Below are 13,422 nucleotides of genomic sequence, written 5' to 3' on the forward strand. Positions count from 1 at the left end.
AATATCCATGGGTCCAGATATCAAGGGACAGAAAAGGGAACAGCTGCACTTACTATTAATCCTAGTGACCCACTAGGAAAATTTTGTTTCCTATTCCAGCAACCTTAAGTTTTGGCCTAGAAGAGGCCTGGCCATAGAGGCCAGGCAGTGGTGGTGCATGCCTTTAATCCCAGCACTAGAGAGGAATAAGACAGGAGCTCAGGGTCTCATGTGGCATTCAGTCTGCAGTCCAGGCAGTGTGAGGAGCAGTGCAGTGTGGAGATGCAGTCTGAGGACAGGATCACCCCTTCTGTCTGAGCACTGGTAGAGGTGAGAACTCTCGGGTGGCTGCCGCTTTGCTCGTCTAGTCTTCAGTATTAACCCCAATATCTGTCTCGGGTTTTGATAATTCATGCAACACCCACTCCCTCCAATGCTGTGTTAAGTAACCTGAACCAGTGTGGTCGTTGGCATATGGAAGGTCAATGGGCAGTGGTCAAGACGGGTGGCTGGAAAGACGGCTCAGCAGTTAAGAGCACTGATTACTCTGTCAGAGGACCCTCAAGGTGGCTGCTAACATCTATACTGCAGTCCCAGAGGATCTGAACCCTCTTCTGGACTCTCCAACACCAGGCACCCATTTGGTACACCTATACATAGATGTCACAAAAGTCACACACAGAAAAAAAAATTTAATTTTTTTTAAGAAAACACACAGCACTTGTTTTAAGAAAAGCAAATTTTAAAATCTGGTAAGAGATTAGCAAACACATTGCCATCAAATAGCAATTCATTGTCACTCAGCATAAAACTTGAGAAGAGGTACAAGCCATTGGTCAAAGTTCTGCCACACTTGTGCAGCAGCATCCCTTATCCTGATTTCCTACGCCATCACACCATCCTTACTTTGGTCTCCAGGTACTTCAAATTCAACAAGTCCTGGAGGGTACACAGGTTCTCCAATCACCAAAAAAGATGGTGCCTCATTTGTAAACTGAACTTTTAGCCTGGTTTACAGTACATATGTGATTAATAACCCAATCCAGTGAGAGTCAAATCCTAACTGCAAGGCCCAGACCCAGCCTCTGCTACTGAGGCAGGCTATGAGCACCAAAGGACCTGTCCACACCTCTACTGCCAACGTAGTAACTGCTTCTATAATTGAAACATAAGACACCGGGAACTTAGTCCAGTGGCAGAGTACTTGCTTAGCAAGTGCAAGGCCCTGTGTTCAGTCACCAGCACTAAAAAAAAAAGTAAACATTAAAAAAATAATAATTACATAAAATCAACAGAATGTCTCCAAATCCTCTGAACACAATATAGACTCACATATAAAAATAAACCCTCTCTTCTAAAGTGTCAGCAAAAATACCATAATCTCTGAAATGCAGTAAACTGCTGTATTACACAAACATGATACAGCAATTGGGGAAAATTTTTTAAATGCATGGGAAACAAGAATAAAATTTGCTGGAACACTTAAATAATGACCCTTGAGTGTAAGGGAAAGGGACATCCTGTAGATCAGTGACTCCAGCGGTGCTACTAAACTGCTTGCTAAACTGTAGGATTTCACAAGCTGAAGCACATTCGGAGGGCTAAACCATCACTTTTGTTTTACATTACATTTGAAATGAATGGGCTATTTTAGCAAAAATATTAGACAACTTTAAAACTTACACGTTTCACCATGCATGGTGGCACATACCTGTAGCATAAAATTCAGGAGGCAGAGACAGGACGTTGAGTCAGAGGCCAACCTGGGCTACATAATAAATTCCAGGCCAGCCTGGACTATAAAGTAAGACTCAAGAAACAAAACAAACCCAAACTCTAAAATTTGGAAATAATCTCACTTGCATTTCTAGAATCACAGGAGACCCAATAAACCAGACTATGTCAAAGATGAGCATGAAGTCAGGAAGGAAGCTAGATATTGATCTAGAAATCATGGCCTACCTGTATTCTCATAGAAATAAGAAACAGCAGTATTTTTCAGCTCTACCCTACATAGAGGGTAAAATTAAGGAAAATATCTTTCCATTTCCAAAGCTGGCTCTTTCAAGTGACCCACTCTCCACAAGCCCCCAGCGGAGTCCGGATGTAAGACCATTTGCTCAGCCAAGTAGCTCCACTCTTCTACAGTGTCTTTACTGACACACTACCCAGCTCCTCACACGAAAATGCCTTCTGACAGGTGGGGACCTAACACAGTCTTCTAACAAGAGCCTACTGTATAAGAAAAAATAGTGGGTTACAGAAGACTGAGAATTTTACACTTCAAATAGTGTCACTGCTTTCTGTGAACCCCACACATTTCAATTGCCAATGCACGTGGAAAGTCTGCCAAAGCTCTGCCTGAGAGGTGGTTGAGAAGTGTCGATTACTCAGTGAAGTCATTCAGTAATTCATCTCTCTGTCAGTCCCTTTTGTCCTGGTGATTCACAAGAGGATCGCTGCTACTGACTGAAAAGTACGCCTTTGACAGGAAGTGGTCAGAAGCCTCAGGTGTGGGCTCCCTAAGGACCTCTCCAGTCGTGTCCCTTGCAGACTCCTGCATCGGATCGCTCATTTCAACCACCTCAAAATCCATTTCATTCCACTTTTCTGCATCTTCCTCTTCACTCTCTTCTTCACAGTCGTTGAGCTCAGAGCTGGAAAGCAAAGCTCTCTGGTCCTCACTCTTCCTTCCTTTTGGCTGATGACCCAGAGGTAAGGTGGCTAATTTATACATCACAGGAAATAATACTGCAGTGAATGTGGCCGACCCCAGACCCGTGTACAGAACAACTGGCAGATCTGGGTAGTGTCCTTGAAGAATTCCGATTATTGCAGGAATCGCCATTTCTCCTAGAGCAGCACCAATGACAAAGAATGCTGCAGATTTCCCACTTATGCTGGTGTACTGCTCAATCCAGGAAATTCCACTGGGAAACGTGGCTGCCATCGAGGCTCCATACACAGAAGTTGCGATCCAGAGACAAAGAGGGCTCTTGTCAAAAAGCACCAGAAATAAAGATGAGGTCAGGCTGCCAATGTTGCACAACACAATCATAGTTCCAGGCTTTAAGAATGTTGCAAAGAAGATGGCCAGGCCCCTGCAGGCAGCAAAGGTCCCCCAGAAGATGGAGTTCAAGCCAGCTGCTTCACTTTCTTTCATGCCAACATGGGTGGTGGCGAAGGAGAATACATACGAGCCATAGGTCACCTCGGCTCCAACATAAAAAAAGAAGAAGATGAAGAGGAGACAGAGCAGGGCCCAGTGATATTTAGCTCTTCGAGCTTCCTGAGCAGATACTGTGGCTTTTTCCTGCCTTGAGCTTTTTTTACAAAACAGACCAAACAGAAAGACAGACACCACTAAAACATACGTGCCAATGGAAGCATATGCCCACAGCAGGTTCATGTCCTCAGGTACTGCAAACAGAGAGTCTGAGGTGGCTTCAGAGGATCCGTTGAGCATTAGAAGGTCAAAGTCAGGCTCTGTGTGGTTCTGAGTGGATGCTGATGTTCCCCAGGCCAATTTAGCCAGCAGGGGAGCCAGGAAGGCACCCAAAGCGAAACTGAAGTGCAAGGCCTGCATGTGAGGGGCTCCTTCATCCCCCCAAAGATCCAAGATGAGGACATTCCCACCTGCCAACAAAAGAAATTATTTAAATTAACGATCATGTATTAAGATCACTACATCACTATTAAAAAGAGGTGGGGGTGGTGCACTGGTACTAACCAGAACCAATGTGGTGATAAAAAGCCTGCGCTAGGGCTTAGCTGTGTTTGAGTAGCTGTGACACCCTATTACCAATAGACTGTATCACAGCATCTCTTCTTAACACATAAAACCGATGAATTGGTAAACCACTACCCACTAGGGCCAAAACATTAGCAAAGGCTTTCCATAAAATGTGCTTGCAACACACCAGGGGGTAAACCAACATAACACACCTATCTATTTACAAGAGAGATTGGTTTTAGCACCAGATAGTAGCCAAATCATCAAAGCTTTCTATTCTTGCCCCTGGCAACCACTGTCACGGAAGTCCATGCCCAGGGTCCTGACATACATCACAGCCCCAAGCACAGCTGTCAGGCTCTGCACTATTCTGCTGGAAAGCCTAGAAGGTGACAGCCAGAGCATCACATCTTTGGCTCTCGGCTTAACTTTCAGAGAAGCATGCATTTCCACTCTAGTTTTACAACCAAACAGCACCTAATGCATAAAATATTTCCACAATCTAGCTAATGACACAAGAGCAGGAAAGAGAGTACTGGAGTTTGTGTTGTCATGTTACCCTATGAAGAGGGTCTGCTAGGGGAGGAGAACAGGAACTTTCCAGAAAAGGAAAGAATAAAAACAGTAAGAAGCAAGCAGCACCGGCTTCACTGAGCTCAAAACTCAGCTGGAAGCTGTGTTTGCCCCTCTGCAGCCTCACAACAGCTCTTTACTTGTTTTGACCTCCCAAATCATGGCTTCTTACAGTAAAAGGACCAGGTGCTATCCTAAAAGCATAGCCTGAGTATCTGTACTTCTACGTTTGGTGGTTCTACATTACCTCTTGTTCATAGAGAAACACACTGTATGTTTACTTCATAGGCTCAAAGGGGGGTATTCTGATGGGGCTGTTAGAGGGTGACTGACCAGGCATTCTGGCCCCAGCCGGACATTCCAAATGATAGTATAATCTCATCTGCTTTCCTTTGCCTAGCAGTAATGTCCCCAATCGTGCAGATGACAATACGGATTCACTAACCTGTATCCAGAAGACCCATTGAAATACCAAAGACAGACATCATGATAACCAGTAAGACTGCTGTCTTGCAGAATGGAGTAAGATAAAGACCAACTGTGGTAGCAGAAAGTGACACCCCTGAAAAGAAACATTAAAAAAAATCAGCTAAAACAGCTCTACTCTGGCAAAAAAATATTTACTTATTCATCAGCAATAAAGTATTCTTGGTTCAATAGGAATTTTAATGCATTATTCAAATTGTCACACCAATTTATTGAAAAAGGCATGCTGACAGCTCTGCCCTCTTTTCCAGGGTCAGGATCCCAGAGGATCAGCCTGTGTTCACCTCTGACATGGGCAGCAGGACTGAAAAGCAGCCTTTATCACTTCCCTACTGCCCCATCCCTTCATCTTCCAGCCCAAGTTCACAGAGCCTGGCCAGGTTCCAGGAGTCATTCTGACTCTCATGGCCCCAGAAGCCCCACCCAACCCCCAGATAAGCAGATTTTCATGGTCAACCAGTGTGTGAGCCTGAAGTGGAGCCCACATTACAAGGAAGGTCAGCACTTCTTGGGGTTGCCAACACTCACTCCTGAGGGTCAAGCAAGTTTCCAGGGGGATCAATACAGACTCCCTCCAGCTGCCAAAGGGGAAGAAGAACAGAGAGATCCAGCTGCTAGGGTGGATGCCAGCACACTACCCATCTCTGGTATCAACAATTTTCCACATTTAAAGCTGAGTTGTAAATTTGTTGACAGAAACAAAGAAGTCAAGCAATGACTACTTACCCAAAAGTAAAAAGTGATTAATACACCCAAAAAGAACTCCTCCAATCATAGAGCCACATAAATACCCAGAGGCACGGCCCACAAAGATGAAAGACAGGCTGCTGATGTTTCGGTTCACATTCCTTGCCAAATCTGGAAAGGTGGGTCCCAGGATAGCAACACTCAGTCCCTACAGACAAAAAGAAGACAGTGTTACTATCACTAAGACACTGCCCAACAAGTAGCTTTTCCAAGATAACAAAACCACAGCCAGGGGATTGCAATCTACCATAAGGGACTTCCGACTACATTAAGTGAAACCTAAGGAAACAAACATTACCAGCAGTAGAATTACACACTCCCCAGTGGCTTTTTACTCACAACCCTTGATATTTTAAGTTTTTACTTTGTTTAGGAGACTCAGCCTTACTATGTAGCTTAGGATGGCCTCTAACTCACAACCTTCCTTTCTCAGTCTCTCAAATATTGGTACTACCCGTGTATTCCAACACACATGACTTACAAAACTATTTGATTTTCTTTCCTTTCAACTGTTTAGTACTGAATCATACCCTAAGAGACCACTGTGTATTAATAGTTACTATGTAACAAACTTGGGGTTAAGGAGATGGCTCAGTCAGTGAAATGCCTGCTGCACAAACACCAGGTCCTGAGGGTGGATCCCATCATTCATATTAAAAAGGACAGTGTCTTAGTTACCGTTCCAACACCATGACCAACAAGCAAGTTGGGGAGGAACTGGTCTAGGCTTACACCTCTACACTGTAGACCAGCAATGAAAGAAGCCAGGACAGGACAGGAACCTGGAGACAGGAGCTGACGCAGAGGTCATGAAGGAGTGCTGCTTACAGGCTTGCTCAGCCTGTTTTCTTATAGAACCCAGGACCACTAACCCCGGGATGGCATTACCCACAATAGGCTGGGCCCTCCCCCATCAATCACTAATTAATAAAATGCCCTACAGTTGTATCTTATGGAGTTTTCTTGATTGAGGTTCTCTCCTTTCAGATGACTTTAGCTTCTCTCAAGTTCACATAAAACTAGCCAAGACAATGGACTCCGTCAACTTGACACACAAATAGATCACTGTTAAGCCATAACCTTTCCTGTCTTCTTCATCCCCAAGATCACACATTAATATCAACATCACAATAGAAAACATTCTATAACCTTTAAAATGTCCATCATCTTTACAATTAAACACTGTAAAATTCAGTCTTTTTAAAAATTCAAAGTTTCATGAGGGAGCAGAAAAGTTGAGTTGGGGGAAGAATAGAAGAAAACAAGAAAGGAGATACCATAACAGAGGTAGACATTTTAGGTTTACAGAGAAATCAGGCACTAGGGAAAGGTCTGGAGATCTACAAAGATAACACCAACTAACAATCTAAGCAACAGAGGAGAGGCTTAAATGCCCTCCCCTGATAATGAGATTGATGACTGTCTTATATGCCATCCTATAGCCTTCATCCAGCAGCTGGTGGAAGTAGAAGCAGACACCCACAACTAATCACTGAACTGAACTGGAATCCAGTTACAGAGAAGAACAAGTGATGGGCAAAGGGGTCCAGACCAGGCTGGTGAAACCCACAGAGACAGCTGATCTGAACAACGGGGAAGCTCTTGGTCCCCAGCTGATAGCTGGGATACCAGCATGGGACTGATCCAGACCCCAGGAACGTGGGTTTCAGTGAGGAGACCTAAGAAATCTACAGGACCTCCTGTAGTAGTTCAGTACTTATCCCTAGCATAGGTGTGGACTTTGGGAGCCCAATCCACATACGGGGATACTCCCTGAGCCAAGACACACAGGGGTGGGCCTAGGCCCTATCCCAAAGGATATGGTAGACTCTGATGACTCCCTATGGAAGGCCTCACCCTCCCTGGGGAGCAGAAAGGATATGTGATAGGTAGGGTTTTAGCTGGGGGGGGGGCGCATAGAGGAGGAGGGGAGGGAGTGGGAACTGGGATTGACATGTAAAACAATCTTGTTTCTAATTCAAAATAAATAAATAATTCGAAATTTCTTTTAAAACCTAAAATCTCTTTTAAAATTCAACTGTGGGCTCCTGTAAAATCAAAATAAGTTGAGTACTTTCTTACTTCAAGAGGGAAGAACCAGAGCACAGTCACAATCTGAACAAAGGAAAGCCAAACTCCAAAAGTGTGAATAATTCAACATCCAACTGTCTGGGATTCACTCACAATCTCCTGGGCTCCTCCAAAGGGCTTGGGTTACTTGTGTGGCTCTGCCCTCTGCAGCACACAAAGACTGTCATCTAGGCTCCGGCTGGCTCCAATCCACTCCTGCTGCTGATCTTGGTGGCTATCCCCTGGGACTGGCATCTCCAAAATGCTAGGGGGGGGGAGGTCTTCTGCTGCAACTGGGATGCACTTTGACCAATAGCCTCTCCTGGGCTCTCTTCAGGGACACCAGCCCTGCCACACAGTGCCAGGCCTCAGCTGCTCTCCATGACCCCTTCCTTCTTGCCTTCAAAACCAGCACCACCTGGGTGACTCATACTATCAAGGTCAGCTGTCAACAAGAGGTACAACCTTGGCCACTTCTGGAACACAGCTTCTGTGTGCTGATCCTGAAGAAATACTTCCCTGAAGATTTCACCTCAACGATGCTGGTCTCTTCTCAATCACAGCTGATTCTTCAGTCCCCACTGACCAGCATCCATTGTCAGATCAAAGCAAAGGTTATCTTGTTAAATCACAGCTGATTCTTCAGGCCCAGCCGACTAGAAGCACAGATTCTTAACCCAAACGGCTTAGTAGAACCCTTGCTTCCCTCTGAAACGTCACAAGCCAGGCCTCCATCTTGTGTACTGCTCACAACATTCTATCTTCCAAGCTCTGACAGACAGCCCTCAATACTCAGTGACTTTTCTAGCCCAAAGTTCTAAAGTCCTTCCACAATCCTCCCAAACAACATGGTCAGGTCTGTCACAGCAACACCCGATAATCCTGATACCAACTTGGCTTAGGATTTCTATTGCTACAATGAAATACCATGACCAAAAAGCAAGTTTGGGAGGAAAGGGTTTATTTGGCTTACAATTCTACATCGCAGTCCATCTCTAGAAGAAATCAGGGTAGGAACTCAAACAAGACAAGAACCCGGAGGCAGAAGCTGATGCAGAGGCCATGGAGGGGTGCTGCTTACTGGCTTGCTCCTCATGGCTTGTTCAGTCTACCTTCCTATAGAACCCAGGACCACCAGCCAGGGATGACACCACCCACAAAGGGCTGGGGCCTCCCGCATCAATCATTAATTGAGAAAATGCCTTACAGCTGGATCTTATGGAGGCAGTTTCTCAATTGCAGCTCCTTACTTCCAAATAACTCTAAATTGTGTCAGCTTGACATAAAACTAGGCAGCACATAAAGGCACAGCAGCATGCCTAGAATCCCAGCAACCTCTGGGGCTCACTAGCCAGCTAGTCTGGCTGAACTGGTAAGCTTCAAGCTCAGGGAGAGACCCTGTCAAAGAATAAGGTGGCCTCTGCACGCAAACCCTATGCACAACAACAACAACAACAAAAAAAATGTAATGAACTATTTTCAAAGCATATACTTACCATTTTCAAATACATTATATGCATAAGTAATATAGACATTTAATTGCTAAAACTTTAAATTATGAAGCTCCAAATTATTCTGCTTTTATATTAAGTTGCCAATATTTCTGGAACACATGGAGTCCCTCCTTTAACTGCGTATGCATGTATCTACATCTAATGCTGCCGATAAACAATCTGAATGTTTCTATGTCTATAGTTTCCCTCAAATTCCAAAACCATAGGGAAACATATGGGCTATAAGGCTTTCTTAGCAAAACAAATATAACATGGAAAGAAGGTTTCTTTCTTTCTTTCCTTTCTTTCTTTCCTTTTTTTGGGGGGGTGGGGGTTGAGATAGGGTTTCTCTGTGTAGCTTTGGAGCCTATCCTGGCACTCGCTCTGGAGACCAGGATGGCCTCAAACTCACAGAAATCCACCTGCCTCTGCCTCCCAAGTGCTGGGATTAAAGGTGTGCGCCACCAATGCCCGGCAGATAGAAAGTTTCTAACAGATGTTATATAATATACTAGCAAGAACCAAGGGTTATACCTCACTTTCAGATGAAATTCCTAAGAACCTTTATGAAAAATGTTCCTAATACATGTGAATTTTGATAACCATTGATTGTGGGTGGGAAATACAGCTCTGTGAAAGCCTAGCACACTTTAAGTCCTTGGGTCAATCCCCAGCATATAAATAAATAAATAAATAAATAAATAAATAAATGGTTGTGTTGCACTATTCTACTATAAACTAAGAGGGTATTCCCTGCCCAAGCAGCAGCAACCAAGGGCTAAAGACAAGGCACACACAAGCCCACAGCATGTGTAGGTTCTCCTAAAACTTCTTCAAAGCACTTTCAAGACTTGGCACACAGTGAGAGTCTCTATTATCTGTAGGGTGTCTTCCTTCCCTATTTTCCCATCAAAATATTCTTAAGAAACAACTGAGACTCAGACTCTGAGACGCCAAGTGATGTGAAGTGACTCTCATCAAAGGTTTAGCCCTCTATGATGGCATTTAAGGTAGTCATCCATCTCATTATAGAGGAAGGGCATTTAAGGTAGCCTCTCCACTATTGCTTAGATTCTTAGTTGAAATCATCCTTGTGGATTCCTGGAGATTTCCCTAGTGCCAGATTTCTCCTTAAGCCTGTAACTGCTCCCTCTTATTAAGGTATCTCTTTCCTTGCTCTCCTTCTCTATTATTCCCCCAACTTAGCCTTCTTGATCCCTCATGCCCTCCTCCCCCCTCCTTCTCTCCTCCTTTCTTCTACGCCCCCCCCCCAGTGCTCCCAATTTATTCAGATTTTGTCCCTTTCCCTTTGGGGGTTGGGGGTCCATGTATGTCTCTCTTAGGGTACTCCTTGCTTCCTTGCTTTTCTGGGGTTGTGGATGCCATCACAGAGCCTTCATCTAGTAGCTGATGGAAACAGAAGCAGAGATTCACAGCTAAGCACTGAGCCGAACTCCAATAATCCAGTTGTAGAGAGGGAGGAGTGATGAGCAAAGGGCTCAAGACCATGCTGGGGAAACCCACAGAAACAAGTGACCTGAGCAAATGGGAGCTCATGGACCCCAGTATGACAGCTGGGAACCAGCATATAACTGAACTAGACCCCCTGAACATGGTGTCAGTTGGGAATCCTAAGCAGTCTATGGGCTCCTGGCAGTGGATCAGTATTTATACATAGTGCACGAATGGGCTTTGGGAACCCATTCCCTATGAAGGAATACTCTCTCAGTCTAGATACTCTGGGTAGGGCCTAGGTCCTGCCCCAAATGATGTGACAGACTTTGGTGGTCCCCTATGGGAGGCCTCTCCTTCTCGGAGGATGGGTGGGGGGGGCATGGGAGAAGGGGAGGAAAAGGGAACTGGGATTGGTGTGTAAAATAAGATTGTTTTTAATTTAAATAAAGCTTAAGATTAAAAAAAGGTTTAGCCCTCATAACACTCAAGTCAAAAATGATCAAGTTTAGGCAAGTGGCCCAGGGCTTCAAGTCCAGCACTCGGGAGAGACAACTGGATCTTCATGAATTCAAGGCCATCCTGATCTACACAGTGAGTTCCCAGGTAGCCAAGGCTATGGAGTGATACCCTGTCTCAATTCATCATCATTGTGGGCAGGGAGCCAATGGCAGGCCAGGGTCTGAGTTAGAGGCCAATTGGAGCTACATAGCAAGTTCCAGGCCAGGCAGCAGGAGCTACAGAGGGAGAGGCTATCTTTAAAAGGTGTTTCTTTTCTTGCACTTGAGTGAAGAAAACCATTTAAGAATCTGAAGGCTTGATTTAAACCCGGCTGTGAACAGGGTAAGAAACATGTCCTTGATGCTATCATCTAACCAGAAAAGCCACTTTGTTCTCAGACCTAGTTTCCCGTCTGCAAAATAAAGCGTTTGGCAGGATTTGATCAGACCTCCAGGAAGGGGCAATCTCTCAAAGCTTTTCTGTGACCAATTTGGAGCATCAGTGGGTGGGTGCAAAAGGGTAAAGGCCCGGGCTCCCCATCCTCTAACACCCCGTTGCACCAGGAACTTAGTTTGCTCATGTTGGAAAACGTATTTAAATCTGACAATAACCCTCCACGATAAGAGTTATGCCCACTATTTCCAGATGACAAAACTGAGACCCAAGGAATTAACCAATGCACCCGAGAGTCACGCATGCACAGGGCACTGAGGAGACCATGCTCCCTGCAGGCGCCTGCTCCAGCCTTGGCCAAAGAGGGTTTCAGCCTAGCTCTCACCAGCCCCAGGAAGGCGGCACACAGCACCACGGTGGTGAACCAGCGCAGCACGTCCTGGGCACGGCCTTTCCGCGCGGAGGCCACAGCTTCGGACTCATTCTCTGTCCCCGGGGAGGCCGAGAGGAGCCGCCGCCCTCCGGCCTCACGGAACTCCAGCTCCAACTCCAGCGTGGCGGCTTCAAACTCTTCCTACCCGCCAAGCTCCGTGCACCGGAGCCTAAGCCTGCAGGGTGTTGTCAGGCCCCGCCCTGGAGCCCCAGAGTCGCCCCGGGCGCCAACCCCCGCCGGGACCAGCCCGCGCGAGCTTGACCCGGGAACGAAGCCTTCCCACCGCGCAGGTGCGGTTCCGGGGCCACGCCCTCTGGATCGCAGGGCGCCTGCGCGGACCACATTCAGGAAGTGAGGTCTCTTGTCACCCTGGAGCCGGTTTCAAACCGAAAGTTGATCTGGTTGCCTTGGGGGTTACACTTCCTGGCCCAGGTGAGGAGTCATACTAAGCTGAGCCACCGAGTTTTGCAGCTGGAGGATGCGAGGCAGCAGTAGAAGCCAGGAGGGCACCCAAAGCAAAACTGAAGTAAAAGGCCTGTATGGGCGCAACTCCTTCGTCACCCCAAAGAGCCAAGATGAGGACATTCCCACCTAGAAGTAAAGGAAACAATTTGACAGGCACTTTGTAGAGGAAGAGGTGGCTGTATTAGTTGGTAGGATGTTGTGATGTTACACCAAGACCACATTGTAATTAAGGTACTCCAACCCACCATCACCAGAGAACGGCATTACACCTCATCTTCATACATGGTAACACTGTTTAGGTAGGTTTGGGAGGTGGCCTTGATGGAGAAAGTATGCCTCTGGGTCAGGCTTTGAGAATTTAAAAGCCTCCATCCATGTGTAATTGCTCTCTTTGCTTTGTGCTTGTATTTCAAGATGAGACACCCCGGCTTCCTACTCCTGCCACTGTGACTTTGCTCCCCCACCATGGACTCCAACCCTCTGAAACCCCAAGCCCGCAGTTTTTGTCCTATAAAGTGATTTCATCAAGTGTTTTATCAGAGCAATTACACAGTAATTAATGTACTTTGTCCTATCTCATCATCTTTTTCTCTTACACTAAAGTGGTCAAACTCTATCCCAAAATGAAAGCCTCCCCATTTACACTGTAATTTCCACAGAATGGCAGTCCTTCCATGTTTCATGTTTGGATAACCCAACAATCTCTCATAAAGCAGTCCTCAAAGTTCACTTCAGAGTTAGGGATAACAATTGGTTGGTTGTGATTAAAGTTAGAGTATATCGGCATGTCCAGCCCTGATTGGCAAGGAGAAGTGGTGTCGGGACTGTCATGCTGACTGTGTGAGTCCCTGCCATTTTAGTAGTAAGACAAATGATGCTACAACTTCATGTAGCCTGCATTTCCTCTTCCTCATCTTACTTTCCCCAGTTCTGGGGATGACACTGAAGGGTTCACTAACCTGTATCTGAAAGACCCCTGTCCCTTAGCCCTTTCTTTCTCAAGTTTGTCTCCTCTTCCTCCTGTTGGCGGCTTCCCCGATCCCCACCCCCGGCGGCCTTTCCCCGCCACCCGCCGCACGCCCGGCCCGAGAACAAGC

General features: G+C 46.0%; 1 protein-coding gene and 1 long non-coding RNA gene across 4 annotated transcripts; one reads left to right on the forward strand and one right to left on the reverse strand.

Annotated features, from left to right (window-relative positions):
• Positions 1-651: 651 nt before the first annotated feature.
• Positions 652-12,154, reverse strand: Mfsd4b (major facilitator superfamily domain containing 4B). Of its 3 annotated transcripts, XM_027402165.2 has the most exons (5): positions 11,813-12,154; positions 7,703-8,169; positions 5,498-5,666; positions 4,731-4,847; positions 652-3,615 (listed from the first exon to the last, which is right to left on the reverse strand). In XM_027402165.2, the coding sequence occupies exons 3-5, from the start codon at positions 5,544-5,546 to the stop codon at positions 2,402-2,404; spliced, it is 1,380 nt and encodes a 459-aa protein (XP_027257966.1). In that variant the 5' UTR covers positions 5,547-5,666; positions 7,703-8,169; positions 11,813-12,154; the 3' UTR covers positions 652-2,401. The 3 variants fall into 3 exon arrangements, with proteins under 3 accessions (XP_027257966.1, XP_027257968.1, XP_027257967.1); XM_027402167.2 differs by lacking the exon at positions 7,703-8,169; XM_027402166.2 differs by lacking the exon at positions 11,813-12,154 and having other exon boundaries at positions 7,703-8,702.
• A 31-nt stretch (positions 12,155-12,185) lies between these two features.
• Positions 12,186-12,889, forward strand: LOC113834286. The gene is made up of 2 exons (XR_003482699.2): positions 12,186-12,624; positions 12,740-12,889. It is a non-coding gene; the product is annotated as an uncharacterized LOC113834286 (long non-coding RNA).
• Positions 12,890-13,422: the final 533 nt, after the last annotated feature.

The sequence above is a fragment of the Cricetulus griseus genome, chromosome 2 (genome assembly GCF_003668045.3).
Source record: "Cricetulus griseus strain 17A/GY chromosome 2, alternate assembly CriGri-PICRH-1.0, whole genome shotgun sequence".
NCBI lineage: Eukaryota > Metazoa > Chordata > Mammalia > Rodentia > Cricetidae > Cricetulus > Cricetulus griseus.